At 36.8% G+C, this 25,795-nt stretch overlaps 1 protein-coding gene across 3 annotated transcripts in view; it reads left to right on the top strand.

The window, feature by feature from the left end:
* The window catches only part of NKAIN2 (sodium/potassium transporting ATPase interacting 2), a gene marked incomplete at both ends in the record, with an annotated part of 907,688 nt that extends 884,728 nt beyond the window's left edge, over positions 1-22,960 (top strand). For all 3 annotated transcript variants that reach the window (XM_084228816.1, XM_084228814.1, XM_084228815.1), the window contains 2 exons: positions 4,663-4,723; positions 22,875-22,960. In XM_084228816.1, the coding sequence (XP_084084942.1) occupies positions 4,663-4,723; positions 22,875-22,960 (147 nt within the window). The remainder of the gene's footprint in view (positions 1-4,662; positions 4,724-22,874) is intronic.
* Between the last annotated feature and the right edge of the window lie 2,835 nt (positions 22,961-25,795).

Genomic DNA, 25,795 nt, shown 5'->3' with positions numbered 1-25,795 from the left:
CATTAGGAATTGATAGAAATGGTTGGAAATTCCTTTTCTGTAGATAAATTTTATAAATTGCTATGAGGGTGTGAACATTAAATTAAAAATTTACATGGCATAGGGAAATTCAGAAGATAAAAGTTTATGTATCTTGATTAATTTAGGGGAACAAATTTCCATTTGTATTTAGAGGTGACTAATTTAAAAGCTGAAGTTCTCTTAATCAGCAAGCTTTTGTAATGAAATGCAGCAGGATTTACTTTTACATCAAAGGAGATCCCCTGATAGTTAAAGAATGCAACCGAATACAATTAAAAGATCACTGGCAAGCAGAATACAATGCCTTGGCTGCATTCTGGGAGAGTAGTACAGGTTAATAATCTAGGATCTAGTGACACTTCAATGAGAACTTTAAATTTATGGGACCTCAGTCTCAGAATTTATCAACACTCTTCACCTAGATTTTTGTTTCAAAATAATGAAGTAGATTTTTGTGATCAGTCCTTTATCATTAGTGTTGTGTGCAAAAATTTTCTCCCAGTTGGTGGGATTTCTCTTTATTTTGGTTATTGTCTCTTTTACTGTGTAGAAGCTCTTTAATTTGGTGTAGTCCCAGCTGTTTATCTTTGCCTTCACTATCACTACTTTGGGTGATGTGTCTGTAAAGATGTCTTTGAGGTGCATGTCATGTAGTGTTTCGTCTATATTTTCTTCTATGTATTTTATGGTTTCAGGTCTTATGTCTAGTTCTTTAATCCATTTTGAGTTGATTTTTGTGCATGGTGTGAGGTAGTGGTCAAGCTTCATTATTTTGCATGCAGCGACCCAGTTTTCCCAGCACCATTTATTGAACAAACTTTCTTTGCTCCAGTGCATATTCTTTGTTCCTTTGTCAAATATTAGTTGACCATAAATCTGAAGATACTCAACAAAAACAAAGAAAAAATCCATTCAAAAAATGGGCAGAAGAGCTAAAAGAAATTTCTCTGAAGAAGAAATGCAAATGGCCAACAGGCATATGAAAAAATATTCATCACTTGTAATCAGAGAAATGCAAATCAAAACTACAATGAGATACCATCTCACACCAGTGAGAATGGCACATTAAAAAAAAAAACTGGCAACAACAAATGTTGGCAAGGTTGTGGAGAAAAAGGAACTCTCCTGCACTGCTGGTGGGAGTGCAAACTGATCTAACCACTATGGAGAGCTGTGTGGAGATTTCTTGACCTACTAAATATAGGGCTTCCATATGATCCAGCAATTCCACTCCTGGGTATTTACCCAAATGACACAGAAACATTAATTCCAAAGGGCACCCGCACCCCTATGTTTATAGCAGCACTATTTACAATAGCTAAGCTTTGGAAACAACTCAAATGCCCAAAAATAGATGACTGGATCAAGAAGATATGGTACATATACACCATGAATATTACTCAGCAATCAAAAAATATAAACACATGCAGTTTGCAGCAACATGGATGGAGCTAGAAGGGATCATGCTCAGCGAAATAAGCCAGAAAGAAAAAGAAAAATATCAGATGGTCTCACTCATAGCAGGAATTTAGAAAACCTAAATAAGAGACCAGGAAAAAGACTAATCAAAACAAAGTAAAAATCAAAATCAACAAGCAACTATAAACCAGAGACATACTGCGGGGGGTGGGGAGGTGGGGAAAGGAAGGTCTAGAGTCAAAATAAGGGGGGGGGGGTGCAATTGTATGGGGAATATAACCAAAATGAAAATGCATACATTATGCAAAGATGAAAAAAGATGTAAGAATTATATAAAATAAAATATTTAAATAAATAAATAAATAAAATAATGAAGTGATGAGTAAGAATCAAAAGAAAGTCTGTGATAAGAAAAATGTTCTTTTTAAAATAATTCAGGTAACAAATATATAAAACTAAAAAGAGATAAACTATTGATAAATCTATTGCATTTAGCCATAGGTGATAAGAGCTTTATGTGGAGGAAGGGGAGGAGCTATTTGGCAGTGCCCAGTGTGTTACTGGATAGGTTTGGGGGTATGGGGTACCCCTCACCCTGCCTACTCTAAGTGGGTTCTGCCATCCAAAAAATCAAGACAAAACATACTCTAGGGCAAAAGACCTTTAATGGAAAGGAACTTTTATAGAATTAATGTGCAATAAAAAAGGGAAACAAAGAAAGATAAAATAGTTTTCACACAAAACACCAAGTTAACCCTCCCCTGATGGGTAAGTGCCCAGCCAAACAGGTTTGGTCCAAAGCAGGACCACTGAGGCCTGAGAGCTTGCCACAGTCTAAGGCATCTCCTGGTGGGAACCCATAGGAAAGGGACAGAAGAGGACAGACAAGTCTGGAAAGAAAAGAGCAAAATCAAAATCAAGATAAAAGCTGCCATTGTTAACCTCCCAACAGGCCTCTGACCCACATCTACTTCAAGTGTCTTCTTCCATGCCCCCCAAGTCCCTGGTACAAGGTCAAAGTCAAGAAATAAGCACAGGGCCTCCCTAGTGGCACAGGTATTTGAGCGCAGTGCTGTGAAGCTGTCTGCAGCCTCTGCAGTGCCTTTCGATCCCTGCTGGCCTCTGAGCAACCCACATGGTGAGCAGACCTCTCCTGTCTTGTCCACATCTCCCCTCATCATGTATTTCAGTCAGTCTGCCTGTTTTGTTCCCCACACTCTGTCTCTGGTGAATCCTCTCACCCTCCTGAACATCTAGCCTGTACCCTGGTTCTTGTATAAATGAAATAAATCTTTAAAAAAAAAAAAAAAAAGAAAGAAGCACAGCTTCTTCACATGTCTCTCTGCTCTATGTGCCTCCTCCAGTTCTCCTTCGTCTCCTTTTTTCTTCCTTCTTTCTCCTCAGCCAGGTCTTCTCTCAGTTCCAGTCTCTAATCAGCAACCCCCTTTCCTGAGTGCGGCAAGAAACCTGGAACCTCCCCTTTTCCTGGGGACCACCCTGTTACATGTGGACTTACCAAATCTTTAATGGCTGAACCTAGCCAACATCAGATTGGTACAGTACGGTAGTGCCTACTGTGAAAATAATCCCCATAAACACAATTGTCCCGATGGTGTTATCATATAAAGATTTTACTGCCAATAAAAATACATAATTTAAAGAGAATAATGCCAATTTGATTATTTTTTTAAAAGTGTTATGAAGAAAGAATATCAACTCTGTTGATATGGCCTTAGTGTTGTTCTTATTTAGCTCTCTATATGGGTCCTGGTTCGGATACTGCATTTTGTTATATACACATTGGACTGGGGGAACATATTCCCTTTCATCCAGGATCTGAAGCAAAAGCTCTTGCAGAATGTTTGCATAAATCTTTTTTCCTGTCCATTCCTCTCCTGAGTGTGGTCACTGCTGCTGTACCAGATTAACTACTATTTTGTGGCATGCCAATGCTCCGTGGGAGGCAACTGTTGTAGAATCTGCCAGAAAGTGCTTTCCCTCTAAAACCCGATTTAGAGATTTTTCTCAAGTGCCTTTTTTCTAGACCTCCTTTGTCTCCAAATAGTTGCATGCTCATTAAATACCTATTAGGGTACTCTCTGATTTAAAATGTTCCATTCACATCTTCTAGAAATATAACTGTCAGCTAACAAAAAAAACAACTTCATTAGGCTTATCACAGCTGCTCCCTTTGCCTTGTACCTTAGCTTCCTGGTTGAAGACTGAAGCTTTCCAGAATGTTCCCTTTGCCTTGTACCTTAGCTTCCTGGTTAAAGACTGAAGCTTTCCAGAGTGTTCCCTTTCCCACACCAAATATTGTGTAGGGTCGGTACTCTGCCAGATGAATGCCTATCAGAAATGTTGTGAATAATCTTCATCACTTTCCTGAGGACATATCTTTAAGGGTTTTCCCAAACTGAATTATATTTAGGAAAAAAAACATTTCCCTCTTAACAGGAAATTGTATTTACTCTCTTCCTTCCACTGGTGCTCATTAATTTAATGAAATAAATATGCTGAATACAAAATCATACAATCGAGGGGATAGATAGCAAGGGACTTTGCCATGCTCTTTTACATATACCAATTTCAATGAAAAGATTTCCTTGGCAACAGAATTTGCTTCAGAAAGGATGCCGTGATGCATATAATCCCAATACAATGCACTGTGACACACTAGTTTACAGGTGTCACCCCCTTGCTTCTATATAGTGTCATTCTAATTATGCTTGCTGCGCCTGGGTTTCTGTTACAGGTCTAGAGATTTTCTGACTTACAAAGTAGCCATGCAACATACCACAAAACCTCAGAATATTTTTCCCTCAAAATATTTTTCTTATATTGAGAGTCCAATTTCAGAATCTTTGGCTAATGAAAAGTGAACTAGAAGTTGATTGACATAAATGCAAATGTTAAACCATTAATGAACAGCCATAATTTTTTCCTGTATCTAAAATAACATTTTAAATTGCCTGACAATTAACAAATCTTACACATAAATGCAGGTCAAAGTAAAAAGAGTAGTCTATTTTCTTTTTAAAGCAGATAGACAATAGAAATCACTCGATCAGGAATCAACACTGGAGTATAGATCCAGTCCAGTGAATATTTTGGGATCACTGGATCTAGGTGTACACTACCTGTCTTTGAAAAGCCACTCCCCCAGTGAGGTCCAGTGCTATTGCTTTTGCCTCATGTCTAAAGCATCTTTGTTTGTTTCAGCTGGCAGGGTTCATCTACGCCTGTTATGTTGTGAAATGTATAACTGAAGAAGAGGACAGCTGTAAGTATTAAAGCTCTATTCACTTTCTTTCAAGTTCAAAGCCTCTTCCTTTCTGCCTCCTGCTTAGCTTTCCTCCTTCTCAGACAATGTCCCCAACACATCATTAGAACAGGGAATAAACCTTTTGTACCATCAGGCTAAAGAATTTTTCATGAAAGTTTCCTATATTGAAGAAATGGAGAAGCGTTCATTATGAAAACCTTTTTTCCCCTTTACTGAAAGGTATTTTTAAAGTCTATTCCTCTTTTAACAGTTTTAGCAGAGAAAATAGAGGAGAGATTGAAGATGCAAATGATTGTAAAATGTGGTTAAGTTGACTGTTTTCTCTTATTAAACATTTATTGGGTATTGTAACTTATCAGTTTTAGCCAGAACTACAAATCACAGCAATTTGCAATAGACAAAGGGATTAATTCAAGAAATTTGGGAAATCAAATGTTGATATTTCCTTTCTGTTCCTACAATTTGATACAAATAGCTATAACTCTATGTCAGAGTCTCAGTATTGAATCTTAATGCATGATTGAGTAGCTAGAAGGTGACTCTTACAGAACTGTAAGTGACTCCATCATCTTCTGCTCTTCTAAAAATGATAGATAGAAGATTTTACTTTTTCCTTGCCACATAAGAATCTTAATAGGAGGATTGAATAAGTACCTCTATTTTCCTGTGTTCTGTCAGGGATTCTTGCCCATGCAGCTATATTTATATTTATTGTGACAAGAACTCAGAATTAGATATCATTTCTCATGGTTTCCAAAAATATAGTGACTGGGATTTTGAAAAAGGAGGTGGGTAGTTGAAAAGGCAAGTATCCATTTATCTGTTATAGGATGTTTGAAGTAGGTATCCATAGAGGATATGCTTCTTTTCCACTTTCTAATCATGCTAGAAAAGACAAGGCACTGTCAGGTAACTAATTTGGAGGACACACTTTTTCAATCATACTAATACATGATGTAAAATCAGAAATACACAGTACATGGATTATGTTACTTATTACGTGTGTAAAAGCAAATAGTGGCCCTCTCACTAAATAAGCATTTATAAAACACTCCTCAAAGCATCATGTGCTCTGTCAGGTGTGGAGATTTTTCACATGTGTAATACATAATCTTTTACTTCTAGGAGCTTGTCATCTCATAGGGAAAAGCTAACATGTTAACAAATAAGTATAATAAAACTGTGCAGAATGTATAATGGGAGGAGATAGGCTCAAGAAAAGCTTCATAGAGAAGGACACTTTTGAGCTTGCTCTTGAAAGATGACTAGGTATTTGTTGGGTAGCTGATGTGGAAGTAGGCAATCCCAGGCAAAAGGTGAAAAAGCACCAAAGCATATCACAGCCTGCCTTGCTGGGAACAAGCCACCAGATTTATGTGGCCTAATTTTATTGTGCTAGAGGCAGCACTCAGAGAAGATTGAAGAAGAGCATGAATGAAAAAGTAGCAAAATGGTTATGACAGAGTACGGAGTTCGGACTTTATTTTGGAAAACATGATGGCAAATGAATTGTCAGGTAATTAATAAAAGAGGAATGACAATCAAAAACGATATTAGTGTAGGGGAGGGAAAGCTTAGAGAGAGGAAGACTAGTGAGAACATCATGAAAATGACTGAGATAAGATAGAAGGGTCTGGACTTAGAACAGTAGTGGAGATGGGGAGCATGGATACATATATATATATATTATACATACATACATACCTATGAAACAAGTTAAAATAGACTGATTAATGGGCTATGGATAAGTACTATGTAAGGACAAGGAAGATAATAGTAGATTCCTAGATTTCTGGAATGAGTAAATGGATAGAAGGAAATGGGATTTGAAGGAATGTGGATTCAACAATTGTTTCAGTCTGGGAAGTTGAATTTACGAGTGTTTGTCTTATGCACAATAGATTTATCCAAAGATTAGGAAATGTAAGCAATATATGGATTTTAAAATGCATGAACTACAGAGATTATGTAAGTTCATTCACATATTACCATTCAGTGTATTTTGCTAAATTCCGATGAAAGCAAAGTCTCCAGACTTAATTTCATATGGGAGTTGAACTTTGCCTGGACTATAATGTTTGAGTTCTTTTCACAGTGATGCCAGTGTATTTTGATCTTCAGAAAATACTGACACATCAAGCCTCTCAGACATATAGTCGGTATCTCTCTAGAAGAGTATCTACCAAAGGGGATGCCAGAAATGCAAGTTCTATGAGATATACAGCTCAAAAAAGATGGCAAAGCCAAGTATGCTTGATCCCCAAAATTCAGAATGTGCATTTACATATTAACACCTCTGAGCGTATTGCATAAAGATGTTCCCTTTATTCTAATCCACAATTCTGTTTTAACTATATTATGTTGAGTGAAGGATGGTAAGGGTAGCAGCAGATCAAATAGAGAAGCTGTAAAGGCTTTACTATCCTTATAATTCCCTGGAAAAACACAGACCCCTCAGGAAGAGCACCAAGGGTGGGTCAAGAGCCAGAGAGAGAGAGAGCAGAACTGTGGGTAAACACCTTTATTGTGACTTCCATAGGAAGCAACTGTCAAGGCAAGACAAACTGGCTTAGGATTGGCTAGTTCAGCTTGCAAGTAGCATCCTGTGAAATTCAAGATCACTAGGACAGTCAGAAGGCAGGCTTTGGGGTCATCTAAGTCCTCAGATGTTTTGGGTGAGACAGGGTTTCCTTGGAACATCGTGATCATTTTGTGAAAATGACAGAAATTTAAACACGGTTAATATACGTTTCCCAAATATTTCAACACAAACTTTTTCCAAGAGAAGTCTTATTATTCCAAAGAGTAAGAATCCCAGGGATTTATTTTAAGAAAATCTATGTAGATCAAGTTTTGGACAAAGCCATGTAAAGGGGATTTGAAGGAGCTTTGAAGTCACGAATATCTTTTGGATATTTCAAACATCTAATAAATTTTTCCAAAGACTCATAAAATAATGCATTTGTCTTTACATATATTTGGACCTCAGCCCCTATCTTTCTTTAATCAAAATTAATAAGCAAAGTGCCCAAAGACAAGTTTTCTAATTTTAGTATTTTTGCTCATGGGCAAGATAGGAACTACTTTTGGATACTTACCTTAGTCACTCATTGGATGACTAATAGCTGGCCTGTTCTCCATCCAGTGGCCTTGGGTGACTTCCACTTAGGTTCATTTACTTATTCATCACACACAGCAGACAATTATGAGTGAATTACCTTTGTCCTGGTGACTTTTCTGTACATTCACATACAGACCCTGCCTGGAACATATTACTTCCAATGCTCAAGAGTCAAAAAGGTTTGAAATTTCTCTCCAATTTTTGGTAATTATAATATAATGAAAATTATTTTGATCATTTAAAAGTATTCTGACTTAGTGAAAGCAAAAAAAGTAAAAGTGCTCTAAGGAAGTAAGCCCAGAAGCATGGGAGAAGTTCAACGTGTTTGTCGACACACAAGGAATCTCTGTGTCTGCTTTTACCTGCTTTGGATTCACATGAAGCATCCTGATTGGGATAGGAGATGGTGCTGGCAAACTGCCTGGCATATTAGTTAAGTTTCCACTCCTAAGAGCCTGGTGAAAAACACGGGAGAGATTGGTTCTGTTTGGTGCTGAGGATGGACTGTGGAAGTAAGACCCTAGTTATGGCAACTGGATCAATAAAGTTTACCTGAGCACAATGTGAATCTGACCAGCTATGTACTCAGTTTTGATACTTCAGGTCTGAGCAGCAAGTGTATCCAGGGATCTCAGAGGCAGAAGCTTCCAGAGAGCTATGGAAAGGATTCAAGGTCCATGAGCAGAGATGCCACAAAATAGCAATAAATCATAGTTGAACTATGGGAGTTGACTGCAGGAACATCAAATGTCTGAAAAGGTTTTTTTTTCTGTATTTCACCTTATAAACAGTATCTCGTTTACTTTTCTAAAGCTGAGTTTGATTACTACTTCTACAAACCTTTAATGCAAAGTTGTGGTTTTTTTCCCCAGTGAAAAAGCCCAGACCTTGAAGTATACATTTCTGACCCTTTAGTTACCTAAGCTGGAGCCATAGTCCAACAGGGTGGCTGACTGTGCTGACTCACAGGGCTCCACTGCCATCTGCTGTGCCTACCAGGAGAAAACACCAATGCTCTGAACAGAGATGCCAAATGAAAAGGTGGGGCACCCCTGCCCCCATGTAGGATTCAGTGAGTTGCCTAGGGCTGCAATAAAAAATTAAAAATTAAAAAAAAAAACAGGCAACAGAGACTTAAACAGCAGAAGTTGTTACAGTTCTCACAGTTCTGGAGGCTAGAATTCTAGGATCAAGATGTTGGCAGGTTAGTTTCTTCTGAAGCCTTTCTCCTTACCTCACAGATGGTTCTCACTACATGGGTCTTCCCAGGGTTTGGGTGCCCCACCCCTATCACTCTTCCTCTTCTTGTATGGACACCAACCCTGTTGAATGAGGGTCCCATCCTTATAACCTCACTCAACATTAATTCCCTCTTTTATTTATATTTTAAATAATTCCTTATTGATGTAATTTCACATTACAACATGATATAAGCTTCAAGTGTACATGATTACAAACCAATATCTGTATATAGCACCTTCCAATTGCTTTTTTTATATGTATAAAGATTTTTTTTTATTTTTTATTTATACAATAGCTGGGGTACAGGACAGAGGCGTGGGAGGGTGAGAGGATTCTCCAGAGACAGAGTGAGGAGAAGAACAGGCAGACAGACCAAAAGCACTGCTGAGGGGAGCAGCGGGCATGACACATGACAGAAGAGGTCTGCTGCACCACCTCCGGGAATCGAACCCGCTCTGCAGAGGCTGCAAACAGCTTCACAGTGCTGCGCTCAACCCACTGCACCACCGGGGAGGCCTTGCATTCCAATTGCTTTTAAAGATCCTATGTCCAAATAAAATTATACTGGGGATTAAGCCTGCAACATACAAATTTGGCAAGAGGACACAATAAATTCCATAACTTTCTATAGTGACACATGCACGCACGCACGTGCACACACACAAACACACACACACACCCCAACACTCCATGTGGCTCCAAGATGTTAGAAATATCTGTGAGGCACAGAGAAGGATATCTGCAGCTTGCTGGCCCATCAAATCCTGGGTAAGAGACTCCAGCTGTACAGTTCCTGTCTCAGGCTCTGGGCCTGCTGCCCCCAGGCAGGAGTTCCTGTTGTGGGGTGGGGGAGTAGCTCCTCACCTGAAAAAAAAAGCTGGGACCCTTATCCAGAGGGTGTGCCTTGACACTTGAACCCCCACTTGAGTGGGAGCAGCCATCAGAACCTACTTGTATACATTTGTTCATGAAAAGGCAGTGATATGTCTTCAGAGCAAAGACTCTCCCGGGGAGAGCCAGCTACCTCACTGAGCTACTCTGTGGCAAGGCTTTTCACTGCATCATTCCTCGCCAGCCATGCTGAGTTTTCCTTATGACCTTCAGTCTTTTCTTCTCCCGTCTCCTTGTTCTCTTTTACACTATTTTGTGAAAGAAATGAAATGTTCCTAGATTCCTGGTCTGGAGTGCCTTTTATTACATATGTAGCTCTTCTCTCATGTAATCCTCAGCTCTTCCACAACACAGCCGGATGTCCATTTACAGCGAGAGAACTAAGAGCTAATCTCTCTGCTTCATTTGCATTGTTAGATGTGACAATTAAAGGAAGACAGGCAGCCATGGAAGCTTTCACTAATCCCTACTGAAAAATAGATCCTCATGTGATTTCCCAGTTTATACTATGTTTTCTTATAAACCTTTGGCTTAATAGTTGAACTAAATCTAAATATCAGTCCTCTGGAAAACGGGTCCATTTCTAACTAGGCTCTATCTTTTTTCTAAAAGAATATTCACTGTATTTGCAAATGTTATTAAATATTCAAACCATCTGAGGAAAGATATGGAATGTCATTTTAAAAATTAAATATCCCAAAGGGACTAATTTTGAAAAAATATTGAAAATGAAGTCTAGATGTTTAAACATGTAATTACACATATGCAGACATCCACCCAAATGCACCCAAATACATAAAAACCTGTGCTGGATTTTCCAAAATCAATTGGCCTTGGGATAAAAGTCAGCATCGATTTATAGAATCTTTCATTTGAAAAGCAAACCACAGGAAATTATTCACTTCTCTGAGGCTAATAATTTTCTGTTATTTCTGTTTGATTTTTTCTTCTAAAGCCTGCTGGCCTACACTTCTGTGTATTGAACTCCATCCTGTGTGTTTTGATCATTTTTTTCCAGTTTTTCAGGATCATTGAGTTTGGCTGCAATTCTCTGAGCACATCACACATTCCCACCTACTGTGACAGGAGAGGTGTGAGCAGGGGCAGTATTCATACTTTCCAAAATATTTGTTTCTCCCTGTTTATAAAGAAATGTAAGTTTACTCTAGAAAGTACAGGAAATGACAACAAAATGAAGAAAATTAGAATGAATTCACAACTCTGAATCCTGGTTCTCAGCTAACATTTCAGAGTATTATGTCTCCTGTCTTCCTGTCTTTATTCCTCCAGCATCTCTGCATCTATCCATCCTTCCATCCACCCACCCATTTATCCATCCATCCATCCACCCATTCATCCATCCATCATTCTTTCTATCTGGTTGTTAGGATCATGCTATATATTCCATTTTGTTACATGAGCTTTCTCTCTTGTCATTTATAAATCAAATGTACCCTAAGGGGTGAACAATTAGCAATTCTGAAAAAGTGGCACATTCTGGGAGCCAGGTTGACAGGTAGAATTATGAGAATAATAAGTCTATTTTCCTTTTCAAGTTTTATTTTCAAGCAGTCAAATGAAAGAGTAATGTTTGTATATTTTTGCTTTATCATCTCTTTATAGCATTTGTTTTGTGACTTTGAAGGTGACTAAAATAATCTTGTCCATAGCTACCAGCCCCCCCCCCCCTCAAAGCCAAAACTTGCTATTTCATTCCCCATCTCTGAACAGAATCAAGTATTATTGAGCCAGGAGCACCAGACTTTGAAAGCTACTAATCTCCAGCTATGCTTAGCTGATTCATAGTGGGGCCAAGGTAAGGATGTCCATTTCTCCTTCCCCACATCCCCAAAGGGAGCTCTGCACTTACTTAATTTTATGACTTTTGATTCTGCTGAAGACTTCCTTAGAACTAAGAATACTGCAAGATTTTAATGATGGAAAACTACTGCCTACTGCTCTATTTCTAGACTTTAATTTTATAGTCCCATAAAGATTAAATGACATGCCCAAGGTCACTGAGCTCACTCACGAACTTCTGACACCAATACAGCACATATTGACTCCTTCAGGGTGAAACACTATTAGGACCACACCTGTAGTGAACACTGCTGTGCCCCCAGCAACTAGCATGCCCCCTACCTGGGGAACAACTCTGTATCTGGCTAAAAAATGAATTAATCAATCAGCTCCCCGCAAACATTTCTTGAGTTATATAGGAATTTCTAAGGAAATGTGACATTTCCTTAGATTCCAGTTTACTTTAAGAAAATGGATAACTAGAATAGAGCACCTTTTCACATTTCTAAACAAATGGAATTGAAGGGAAACAAGACATGTTCCCATGTGTAAAAATAAATGTCTGAACATATGATCAACATCTAAAACAAATGCCTACATATACATGTGCCTCCTGTTAATCACGTGCAAGCTCATATCAATAACAACAGCATTTCCTAACTGTGAGACACATATTTCATACATTGTTTTCCAAAAATGAGCTAGCTCAGGCCTTTTTCAGCCTATTGTGAAATTGCTCTCTCTTGTGGCCACTGGAGAGAAAAGCTATCAATTTTATTTTAAATTTGGATATTGAGGTCAAAGTTGAGTCTGATTCCTCAATAATATTTCAATACTTCTTATTTTCTACTTTTTTCGTAATGTCACCTTTATTATGCTATATGCTTTTTCACACATGTGCACGCATTCACACATACTCTGATCATCTTAAATACATTTAATGTTCCTGAGTTGAAATAGGGGAAAGAAATTGATTCACTCTCCATCTTCCATTGATTGAAAATAATCAAGACTTTGTTTCTGAAGACTCATTGCAGAGATTAGAAAAGGAAGACCTTTGAGTGGGGTGTCACAAAGGAGTTGTTTTATGCAGACAGCATTTTTTACTGGGTAAACTGAAGACTATTCAGATTGTCTTAATCAGCCTCAAAAGAAAAGGAAGCCAGAGCTTGTGAATGGAAGGAGAAGTGGTGATGTTTACATATATGATTAAAAGAAAAATCTTCCAATTTGATTATCCTGCTTCTTCCAGCTCTGCAGATAACCGGTCCCCCTGTAATGGGTGTTCTGTATTTGCTCCAGCGTCTCTCTCTATTCTCTCATTGATAATGACATGACAAAGAAAGCAGCTAAGTGGCAGAAAAAAACAGGATGCTTTTAGCACCCGAATGTAGGTATACATGCTCACAAAATAAAGTTACCGAGATCCTTTAGTTCCATCTGAAGAACAAACGAGAATAAGACAAAGAGCTGGCATGGGAAACAAAATTCTAAAAGTCCTCCAAAGCAGAGACATGTTAAGAAGAAAGCACATTCAAAGTTAGTCTTTTGATAAATGATGTTGGCCAGTGCCCACTTCATTAAGTCCAGTTGCACGTTAGTTGTTGAAGAGGAATCTAATAGAAACAGATGGCTGGGCCAAGCTATCTCCTTCTTAGCAGCAGGAGGACTAAAAAACACTGCATCTCTAAGGATGGCCACCAGGTATGCGGAACGAAAACATCTGAGCGGAGCCGCCTTACATGTAGTAGCTACTGAAAGAGCTTCTTGTAAATAAACAAGCACCGGGGCCACCAACATTGCAGTGTGACATTTAAATGAGGCTGCTCCAGCAGCAGAGACTTGGGGAGTCCTCCGTGAGGATTGGCTGGCATTGTGTGGCAGGGAGTGAAAGAGAAACAAACTTAAAGCTCACAGGAGGTGAGGTTTGTTTAAATAATAGAAAGTAATTAGGCTGAAGACAAAAATCAGTGATGGCATTTTATAATTACAATTAATTTAAAGGTTAATTTCCTTTGGTGCTAAAATCTTATTTAAAACATTTACCAGGAAAGGAAATTAGGATGTTACTATCAAGAGGCATCGAGTGCTTCTGGGAATCCATGCCTATTATCACTTGAAAATTAGGTTAGGCCCAAGGTGGGAATTTCGATTCATTTTTGTGGATAATAGAGGGTGGTCAGGCCTCAGAGTCAGCAGACTTGGCTGGGCGGGCAGTGCAAGATTTGCATTTGTTTGTTTGTTTGTTTGTTTATAGGATTAATTGCAAATGTTTCCAACAAAGGAGTCTAGTTTATACATGAGCAGTCCTGACACAAAAAGAAAATTGGATATGGATTGCTGCCTTTGTAACTTGAAGTTGATGTTAAAGGAATTCCCAAGAGCGGGAAGGGGAGCGAAACACAGTTGCACATCCGCACACCTTCATCACTGAAGGAGGCTGAATGGGCAACAGTATTTCTGTGGGCTCCAAACCAGCCAATCCAATTCCTCTCTCCCAAGCCTCACCTTTTCTTAAGCCCCACCTTTTCTTCACTCTGTTTTCCAATTGGGAACCGTCTCCCCTCAGCTTCCAGGTGCGTTCTAAGTGACTTTGTTATAGCATTGATGAGGGAAAATAATCCCGCTGATGCTGAACAAAACGACATTATTTGAGAAACTGGTTTTGGTATATCTTGTTTTACTTAAAGTTTCAATTTCCAAGATTCTATCAAAATGTTAAATGAGACCCTCCTATATGTATGTATGTCTAAATACACATACCTCTTTGAGCTCTCATACACTTTCAGCAGCTTAATCTTCCTGGAAACTTGTTCAGTAAAAGCAATGCATAAAAGGAACAACCAGAGGGAAATAACTCCTTTGCACTAATTTTTCTCAATTACTATACCTTTGCAGATTTGCCCATTTTAAGTATTTTATTGCTATCATTGGGGTTTAAACAAGTCCCAGAATAGGGAATTGTGCAGAATCATAGAGCTATGAATAATAGGAGTTGTCACCTCCTTTAATCCCCAAATTTTACAGTGGAGGACAGGAGCACTTGAATTGACTTGCTTCAAGTCAAGCGATCAGATAGAGGCACATGGAAGCAGAAGGTCAGGAGAGACCTTTTCTTTCACGGAGGAAGTAGAGGTAAGAGTCTTTGGACACATATTTACTGATTAACTCCTCTGTGTCTGTTAGGCACTAGACAAGAGGCAGGGAAGTGAGTAAATGCTCTTTGCCTTCATGGTGATCACAGTCCAGCGTACAGACACATGGGGAAAGAGGCTTAATTGGGTGAGACTTCAGACAGGGAGAGTAGAGGGTGTGGTGGGAATGCACCCTGGAGCATCATCCAGTTAAGAGGAAGAGGAAATTCTTCCCTAAGGAAATGACATTTCAGCTGAAGCTCAAAGGGTGAATCAGAGAGATGTGCAGGATTTAGCAGAAATAGGTATACCTTTTTGAAAAAGGATGACTTTTTTGATCCATTTTGAGTGAATGTACACCATAATTCACACAGGAATAATCTTAAGTGTCTTTAATGAGCTCAATATAGCAAATCTAGTTTCAGTGCTCCCAAATATCAATAAAATTGTTAGAGTAACCACTGGACATTTCTCTCTCCTGAAACTGCTATGTCAGTTTAAAAATCTTATCCAATGAATTTCAAGCTACTATGCGTGTGAATGAACATTCCTTTTTGTTTCATACCCGAACTCCATACATCTATTTTGGATCACATACTGTATTTCTGCATTACTCTTTTAATTCATAGTAACTTTTCATGTTATAGAATTGATTTTTGAACACAAACTAAATTTTAAAAAAGACTGAAAAGACAAAAAAATAAATAAAACAAAAACAAAAATAAAAAGATGACTCATTTAGCCTTAGGAGCTTTGTGATTTTCCTTTCTGGAGGCTGAAAAATGACTGTTAAATGTTAGGGAATATCACAGGGTGAGCAATATTTGGGTGATTATAGCATGAATGCTTTATTTTTTATTTCTTTAAATATCCATGCATTGATGTCTCATACCCTAATTAAAACCACTGCAGTTAAATGGGTTGTGCATGCTAAATATGTTGTAGATGTTGGCAGGGAAAAGATGTTAGCTGGGAAAAGATATAGCCAATCATGTCTAACTCACCTACAGATTGTAATAAAGCTCTGTCCGATTTCAGCTGAAAGGCATGCCATGTATAATTGAAAGCAACTCTAATAGAGGAGGTCAAAACAAAGACTGGTGAATCTAATCCATCCAAATGGATTAAAAACACCTTTAAGGTGATGTTTACTAGTTATTTCATCATACTCGGCATGCTTCTTCATATCTATAGAAAATATTAGACATATGTTAACCATAGGTGTATGGTCTTCGTGTCTTTACTCATTTAGGCCATTGAATATTTCCTTTTTGCTACATACTTGCTAAAGGCTCATAGACCACATACCATGTTGTTGATGTTGATAATAGCTTTTTTCTGTCCTTTCAGATAACATACAAGTTTATTTCAAATAAAAGTATTTGAAAGATGGAAACTCAGGTTTTTTTAATATAAAATATCTTTTTCATTCTGCATTATGTTACCCAGGCTAGTCTTATTGCTTGTCAGACCACAGTTAACTGACTAAGTGGGCTTTGGAAGGGTTTCCATAGACCTACCTCTTCTCACCTTAGCTTCTGCTGATGACTTCTACACTTACTCATTACACACAGAATTCTAGTAAATTCTAATACAAAGTTCTCTTCTTTGAGCCTTATCTCCATCTGTTCTCCTCTGCTGGAAAATTTTCATCCTCTCAGAAAAGAACATGAATTTGCATTTTAAAGCATAATTCAAATCATTCTCTTTGTATATTCCCTTTCAAATAGATAGGACATCCAAAATCTATCCACAATCTATCTTTAATATACAGGCATCTAAGTATTACATACAGGACACTTGATTCTCCCAATAACCCTTTGAAGTTGGAATTGCTTATTATCCCCACTTCACAGAGGCTCAAAGCAATTGTAACCTGCTGCTGGTCTGACACTGGGAAAAAGTAAAGACACAACCTGAGTCCAGGTCTTCTGACCCCAAAGCCCTCAATCTTTATACCACTTCACAGCCTCCCCATGATGTGTCCAGGGGTGGCATTATATTATTAGAAGACTATTCAAGAGTAGGATCCTGGTCTAAATCTCACCAGAGATATTGGCTCTCTGAGAACTGGCAGAAATAAGTAAGAGCAAAAAGACAAAGCAATTTATCAAGCAGAATGCATATTTCATTTTTTAAGATTTTAGGACCAAAAGTATAAAGTGGTTGCTCAAACTATTTCTAACAATAAAATAGTTCATTTCTTCTGATACCATTGGAATGATTACTGTTCACATTCTTATTTTAGCATATGTAAGTGTGTTATCAAATGAAAAATATTGCAGAAAGTAATCATCAAAATCAACAAGTGACTATAAACCAGAGACACACTATGGGGGTGGGGGGATTAGGGAGGGGCAGGGAGAGGAAGAACTAGAGTCAAAATAAGAGAGGTGGGGTGCAATTGTATGGGGAATATAACCAAAATGAAAATGCATACATTGTACAAGATGAAAAATGATGTAAGAATTATATAAAATAAAATATTTTTAGAAAGAAAATGCATACATTGTGCATTGTGCATTGTGTGCATTGTGAAAAATGATGTAAAAAAGATATTAAAAATAATTAAACTGTGGGGAAAAAAATTAAAAAAAGGAATTAGTGCTAATGTAAAATCTGAAAAACTTCCAACTATTGCTTATTTCCAGAAAGAAAAATTTTGATCCATGTAAGGTATTTATTTGAAATCATATGATCCTAACATTGATTTGAAGAATAGACAGAAACAGTAAATAATTAAAATTAATAAATAATTATAAAAATGGAAAAAAAAGAAAAATATTGCAGATCTGTTTCTGAGATAACTAATAGAGAAACATAGAAAATCTATGAGAAAATAGATTTGCTGAACAAGGCTAGGAAGGGAAGCCTCTGCAGTGATTCAGCTAATAAGTTTCATTGCATTCTATGAGCGCTTCACCTGCCAGAAGCCTCTAGCATAACACTTTAGTGACCTTTCAGGCAACAAGGAGACAAAGTACCCCTACAAAGTGTTTTCCTAATCAGAAAACACACACAGAAAGTTCACTCGGGGATTTCAGAACAGACCTAATAGCTCAACCTTACACCCTCAGCCGAATCGCTACCACCAAGGAAGCCTGTGTGATGAAAGAGGGTTCTTTTGAACTGAGCCTATAGTCCGTTATGTTCTAATTTTCTTTTGTGCAACCAGAGATAAGTACCCTTGGAATTATTGCCCACTGAGATAATAGATATACACTCTGTTTTCATAGGCCCACTCAAATTCCTTAATGTCTTTCAATGAGTTCTAAATATTTAGGCTTAGCTTTCTATAAACTGCATTTAAAAATTTCCTGATGGTTTTTTCCAACTCTGTCTCTAAAAGTCTGTTGACTATTGGCCCTCTCATTATAAATCAAGGTACAATTGTGTATTACAATACCTCACTGCCAACATGTATTTAAAAAGGTAGTTTTGGTTTTGCTGAACTCTGCGTTCATGATTAAAAGGTTTAAATAAAAGCAAAACTCATAATAGGGAATGTATTTTAGCAAAGATTATTTATTCAAAAAGCATGTTTCCCCTTACTAAGTTCTAAATCCCACTGTTACTAATGTCATTAAAACATAGTGATTAAACTGATATGGCAGTTTACTAATTTAAAATAATTATAGCTCCATAGGTCATTAAATGCAAACATACCCATGTTATAGATAGGAAAACTGAGGCAAAGAGAAAAATATCATAACTGCAAAGAAAATGGTAACATTCTTGAGTTGTCTTCAGAGGACCAAAGGCAAATTCCTCCAAAAGAAGCAAAGATTAAACAAGGGCAGATTTTATTTTGTCACCTCCTTCCCAGTTGCATATTTCCGTTTAGGATCCGATGAAATGACCAGAAAGAAAACAATGTTTTTCCTACCAGTAATGAAGATTTTCAACATTTCCCCAATTTGCCTTATACCAACTACAGATTCATTTCTCTCTTCCCAAGTGTTTTCTGACTCCTGCACTTATGTATCTCAAATACTATTTCCAAAATGAAGCCAAATACAAACCCCCTCCTGACATTCTTTCTTTGTGCTATGAAAGGCAACATTTTCTATCCAAAACATTTCTAAGAATCAACTTTGAATCTTGCCTTTTCTTCCCCTTCCCCTATATTCAAAGCTTGGCATGTCCTATGTTTTCTCTTTTTCTATTTATCTCGCATCCATTGTTATCCATCCTTTCTCATTCTCCTCATTCTAATTCAGGCCTCAGCCACTCCTCTGTCTTTCACATTTTCTGATAAGCATGGAAATAACATAGACAATATGCAAAGTGGATATAAAGAAAACATCCCTCCTTACTTGGAAAACATCACTATTGTCAGAATTATACAAGACGGGACTGAGAATGTAAATGCTTCCCAAGAAAGGACTGCTTAAATGTTCATCTGCACAAGTTATCCAATAAAAAGGAATTGAACTAAACCTTGAAGGATGCTCACCTATCATCTCTGAAAGATTCATTACAGAAAACGAAGAGATGTCATCACTGTCAAATCCAGCACTGGTGGCTTTTGCTTCAATTATTGTTCACATCAGTCTATCCCTACAATATTAGATTAGAGACAGGAAGAAAATACAAGAGTAAATTTTCTAGAAAGGACACAGGAAAGGTAATGGAGAACAATTAGTAAAGAGGGACATCTACAGAACAAGAAATGTCTAACACTGTCAATATGTTACAGGAAAGTAGTCTTCAATTAAGTCTCTTTGTTGACAAGAGCCTGCCTGGGTGGTTGGGAATTTAGGGTTGTTGTACAACAAATCCTTACTCAGAGGCAATAATTAATTAAAATATAAGCTTTAAATATAGTCATTATTCAGCTGTGTATATTAACTGATGTATAAATATGAGCAATCCAGAAAATAAATTCACTTTTATATCATCTTATATTCTATAAGATTCCATTGTTTTCCCAAATTCAGAACTTTCTGTGTTTCCTCTGTGCTACATGGCTTAAAAGTATTAAGGATAATCCTGGGGCCTCCTTTATGGTTCAAGGGATTAAGCACAGCACTGTGAAGTTATCCACAGTCTCTACAGCATGAATTTGATCCTGGGCTAGGGAGGTGAGCCACATGGCACAGCAGACCTCTCCTGACTCACCCACTGCTCCCCTCAGCAGTGAATTTCAGTCAGTCTGCCTGTTCTGTTCCCCACTCTGTCTCTGGTGAATCCTCTCACACCCTGTACCTCTGGCTTACACCCCAGTTCTTATATGCATAAATAAATAAATCTTTAAAAAAAAAAGATAATCCTGAACTTCTTCAGGGACTTTTACTTTTTTTAAGGCTCCTATTTTAGCTTCACAAAAATTGTATGAGACGAATTTTAATTTGTATTTTAAGAGACATTAAATTATTTAAGATCACATAACTGGAAAATGGTCAAATTATTTGAACCCTGGGCCTTCTAACATTAGGGTCTCTGTTCTTATCATTATACTCTTCCACTTTTGACAAGAAGAGCAATTCTGCCTCAGATGAAAATGGTTTTCCACATTAATAAAATGGGTTGTCATCACATAAAATGATATGGAGGAACTTAAAATGCATGTTAATAAGTGAAAGAAGTCAATCAGAAAAGACTGTATAGCTTTGATATATGGTTAAGTCAGGATCTGATGTTTGGGATTGCTTCAGTCATTCTGAGACCTTGAAGCGAGTGAGATCATGTTTCAAACTATCAATTTGAAAATAGCCAAGTAAAAATTTGGAAACAAACTATGTCAGAGATAATGTAATGGAGCATGTGAATTAACTAATTCTGGAAACATTGTTCTTCTAGACATTTTATGAGAGAATTTAAGCCAGTTGAGTCACATATTTTAAAGTTCTTTCCACTGAAATTATCTGAACAGTTATGCCGAAACTGCCTCACTATATCCCTCAGCTATTCTGTGAGGATATATAAAGTATACAGTGATGAAGCCTGGAAATGTTATGCTTTTCCAATCTACAAATTAAGTAAGTGGCATAACCAAAGCTTACAACCAGTAGATTTTATACCACCATTCATTAAGTGGGAGAGGGAACATGGACCCTCCCCTTTTTAGATTACACTGTTACAAACTATTCTGTATGATGTCATTATGGTGGATATGTGTCATTATACATTCATTAGACTCATAGAATATAAAACACTGAGAGTGAACTTAATGTATACTCTGAACTTCAGATGGTGATGGTGTGTGACTATATATTTATGGATTATAACAAATGTACATTCTGGTGGGATATTGATAGTAGGGAGATTGTACCTGTGTACAGACAAGATACATAGAGACGCTGCACTTTCTCTCAATTTTGCTATGAGCTTAGAGTTCTCTAAAAAAATAGTATCTATTAAAGAATATTTCCCCAGTAATTAGACATGACTTTATGGTAATTCACACCTTGCTTCAGTTTCTACCAGTAACACCTACGATATTGAAAAAAAAAGCAAAAACTAGTCAACGCTAAGGCAACAGAATATGATACTAAAAAAAGTAAGGTATCTTAAGGCTTCCTGATTCAGTCCCTATCTTTCTTCCTTTCTCCTTCCCATCATCTGTGTTAGCAACCTTTTGAGTTGCCACCATACAACCTCCATTACAGGAATGGGAAAAAAAAAATTTTTCTTTCATAGTACTCTAATTGTTTAAGTTACTTACTTCCAGTTACTCTTGCTACCAAAATTCACTGGTACAAAACAAACATTTATTATGCCCAAAGACTCTGTGGGTTAAGAATTCAGACAGGGCCAAGTAGGGAGGGCTGATCTCTGATCCCTGATATGGGACCCTTAGCTGGAAGACTTCAGGATTGGGCTGGCTCAATAACTGGGGACTGGGGTTATTTGGAGGCATTTCTCTCACATGTCTGAGTACTGATGCTGGTTATCAGATGGGCCTCAGCTAGCCTATCAGCAAGATTGCAGTACGTGAGCATTCTCCTATTGTATCTTTGTATTGAACTAATATTGGGCTTTCTAATTTGGACAAAGTGGCCATGTTCAAGAAATGAATGCCCTGAAAGAACAAGAGTAAAGTGTATGAGATTCTTAGAACTTAACCTTGAAAATCACATGGTATTACTTCTACCATATTCTATGGTCAAAGTGACCACAAAGTTCTGCCCAGGTTCAAGAGGAAGGGATACAGACACAAACCATCAGATTGGAGGATTGTCCAGTTTACATTGATAAACACATGTGGAATAAGAGTTATTAAGGCAGTCCATTCGAAACATAATATACCACAAGTTCTTGATTATCTTATCATCCCTTAAATATCTATGTATATATATTGCATTTATATATGCATAGTTTCCCACACTAAAAATAAATGGGTTATCAAGCTATAAAATATCATAGAGGACCTTTAAATGAATATTGGTAAGTGACAAAGATCAATCAGAAAAGGCTATATAAATTTGGTACATAGTTAAATCACATCTTATTTCTAATTGTCTATTTTAGATTTTAAACCACATGATGGCAGGGATGCTGTGTTGAGTTAATATACACCATAGTACTTTGACCTTGACAATCATATATATCATTACTACCAAGACTATAAATGCCAATAGATATATATCCCTGAGTGATCATTATTTTTCACATTGTAATGAGTTGCAGAAAATCTCCATGCTAAAAACAAAAAAAAAAATGGTATATGGTACCTTTAATATACGTGCAAATTTTATTACTTGAATTAGTGGTTGCTTGAGAAGAGTATATAATTTCTTCTCCCAAGTGAGTAGATTCGTGTAAAGAAATAATTGAACTTCTTAATTGATACTGGACTTAATCATTACTTTGATGGTGCTATTTTATTTTTCCTCCATGTTTGGTTACTTTTGGCTTAATAGATTAATAAAACCTTCAGTAATCTGTGTAAGACCATGATCATGAATGCTTATCTCATCTGAAATGTTAACTTATGAAGGCACTTGTTCCTTTCCAGTTGATTTCATAGGTGGCTTTGACTCTTATGGTTATCAAGGACCTCAGAAGACATCTCATTTACAACTACAACCTATGTACATGTAAGTACATCCTCTTGGAGGTATTCTTCTGGGATGCAGAAAGATGATTATGTAAGCATTATAGTGGCACAAAATAGATGGCATGCAACTTTTCTTCAATTGCTACTCTTCTATCATTTTGACTAGGATACTTCTAATAGCATTTTCTCCATATTTTTAACTTATCTGAAATGCCATCCCCCAAATTATCATTAGTCTTACAAAGTATCAACTACTTGGCTCAACAGACTATATAATGTACTACTATTTTCAGTTATCCAAAAGTTGTATGTTGTGAAAATGATGTAGCATTGTAGGTAGTCATATGTAGCTATGCATAAACCATAACAATATATTCTGATTTCCCTAGGATATTCTCAGTTTGTACCTGCTATCCTTATATAATTCTTACCAGCCCAACCAATACTATCAAAAGCGTTCTCATTTGGATTATACATGAGAGGATATTACCCTAGTTATAAGTAGTGTTAGAAAGCTAAAAACTGAGCAATACTCTTTCTCTATCATTTTTTGATGTGAAAATGAAACCAGAATTTTAACAGTGAATCTTATCAGACCCTTAACTCTAGCACTCAAGAAAGCAGACATACAATCAGAGCCTGATTTTTATATCTGTGTTTAGGCAAATTCCCTTGGATAACAACTGATAACAAATTCTATATATCAGCATCAAGTGATATGCTGAATTGCAAGTGAAGATCAAAATAGAAAGTAAGATTCCAATTCATTTTGAAACGTGAGCTTCTCTTTTTGAAGATATGTGTTTGTTGTCGTTGTCCTCCACCATTGAACCATTTTATCTTTTAAAATTGTAGTCTATAGGATAATAAATGGATTTTTAGTGTATTCTCCAAAGAGATTAATCTTGAAACATCCCTTTAAAGTTTCTCTTTAAAAAGAGAATGACCTATGCATCTTGCCTGCATTTTTCTTTGTGTTGCTTGTATTTCCCTGAAAACACTTGTTAACACCACTCATAAAAAGGCTTTATCAGTTCAGAAAGCAGCCAATAAGTACTATATATCACTCAAAGCATTCTCTCTTTGAGCAATACATACACATCACCTCTTATATATCCCCATAACCACTGCCCTAATTCAGGTATTCACAACTCTAAGATTTCTAGTTTCTTCTGTCCCATCTTCCATGTGGCTACAAATTAATCTTCCTAAAGAGCAACTCTGGTAATTTCACTTCCCTATACTAAAACAATCAATGACTCCCTTTACCTACTTTCCAAAGCCTTAGCCTGCAAGTCTACTCCAATCTGGTCCTGATGTTGTGTAGTAGTATCTCTTCCATTCAGCCTTTAATAAATTTTGAATCCCAACTGCCATATATAAATGATACTAGGATATCCTGAAGAAATATAATGAAGAATAAGAACTGGTCCTATCCTTCTGAAGTTTACAAACTACTGGGCACATGTTAGTAGAATAGTTGACATCTCCCCCCAACCCAGAAACTAGAACTCCTGTCTTCTCCAATTGTCCTTGCTAGTCTCTTGACATATAATAGTTGACATCTTCCCCCAACCCCAAACTAGAACTCCTGTCTTCTCCAATTGTTCTTGCTAGTCTCTTGGCACTAAATGCATGTTTTTCCAAATTCCACTCTTTGGAACCTCAGTACCTTTCATACTCTGTCTTGAAATGTACTTCCTATAGGAAGTATTTCTTAATCTCTAACTCTCTAATACTCTTCTTCTTCACTTTTACCCTGCACTTTAGAAAGATTTGGTAGCTTAAGCAAAAAATAAAATGATAGATTCTTTAAATTCTTCATCATTCTTTCAATATTATATCACAGTCTTATATAAAGTGTTATATGAAAAAATAAAGGATAGCCATGAGAGGTAGTGCTTATATGACACAGTGAAGCAGATTGCCTGAGGTAAGATGATTTGAATTTGCACATTTAATTTTATTTGAATAATATTCACCAAGCTTAAGTTTCCTCACCTGCAAAATAAACATAACATACTTAACTCATGAAATTGTTCTGAATTTATAAAAAATAGTGTATGTAAAACATGGGCATGTCACATAGTTAGTACTTAATAAACAATTGATAAGTAGGGAAAATGCTTGTGTCAGCCAATATAACTCATGAAAAGACCTTATCAAGTATATTTATACAAGCATACTACAAATATATACTATATATCTCAAAGGATTTTGTCTGTAAATAGTATGTCATATATAAAATGTGACAATAATTTTGTGCTTAGAGTTGAACAGAGTATCTGTAAGACTTGCAATTCCTTGCTTCTGACAGTGCCACATAACATTTTTATCACATATCTTTTCATTGTATTGGTCAATATAATGATCAATAAATGTGATGAAGCTATAATAAATTAGATGCATCCACATTATAAGGATCAACTATGATAAAAACCTGAAAAAGCTAATTATCCACAAAAAGGGATATTTTTTTCAAATCAGGCATTTATGATTTGAATACTCTGTAAAGGGGGGACTCTGCAATTTTAAAATCCAGCATTAAATTCCTTGATGCCATTATTTTATCAATATTTTAAACTCCTAACCAAGAGCAATCAAAATACTGTTCTCCTACTTGCTAAGAATGACAAAATACATACATAAGAATTTCAAGACTCACTGCTCATGAAATAAGTCATTAAATTTTAAAAAGTCAAAAATGCTTAAGGGACATAACAAATTGCCAGTCAAACTACTACAACCCCCTTTTCCATAAAATACCCCTAGAACATCTCAAGTACTAGAACACTAAGATTTTATTTTACAGATGAGGAAATTGAAACAAGAGAAAGGAAAATAGAGGTCACTTGTTAGTATGTAGCCCCAATGATCAA

The sequence above is a fragment of the Talpa europaea genome (genome assembly GCF_964194135.1).
Source record: "Talpa europaea genome assembly, chromosome: 2".
In the NCBI taxonomy this organism is placed as follows: domain Eukaryota; kingdom Metazoa; phylum Chordata; class Mammalia; order Eulipotyphla; family Talpidae; genus Talpa; species Talpa europaea.
This window is presented reverse-complemented; position numbering and strand designations above follow the sequence as displayed.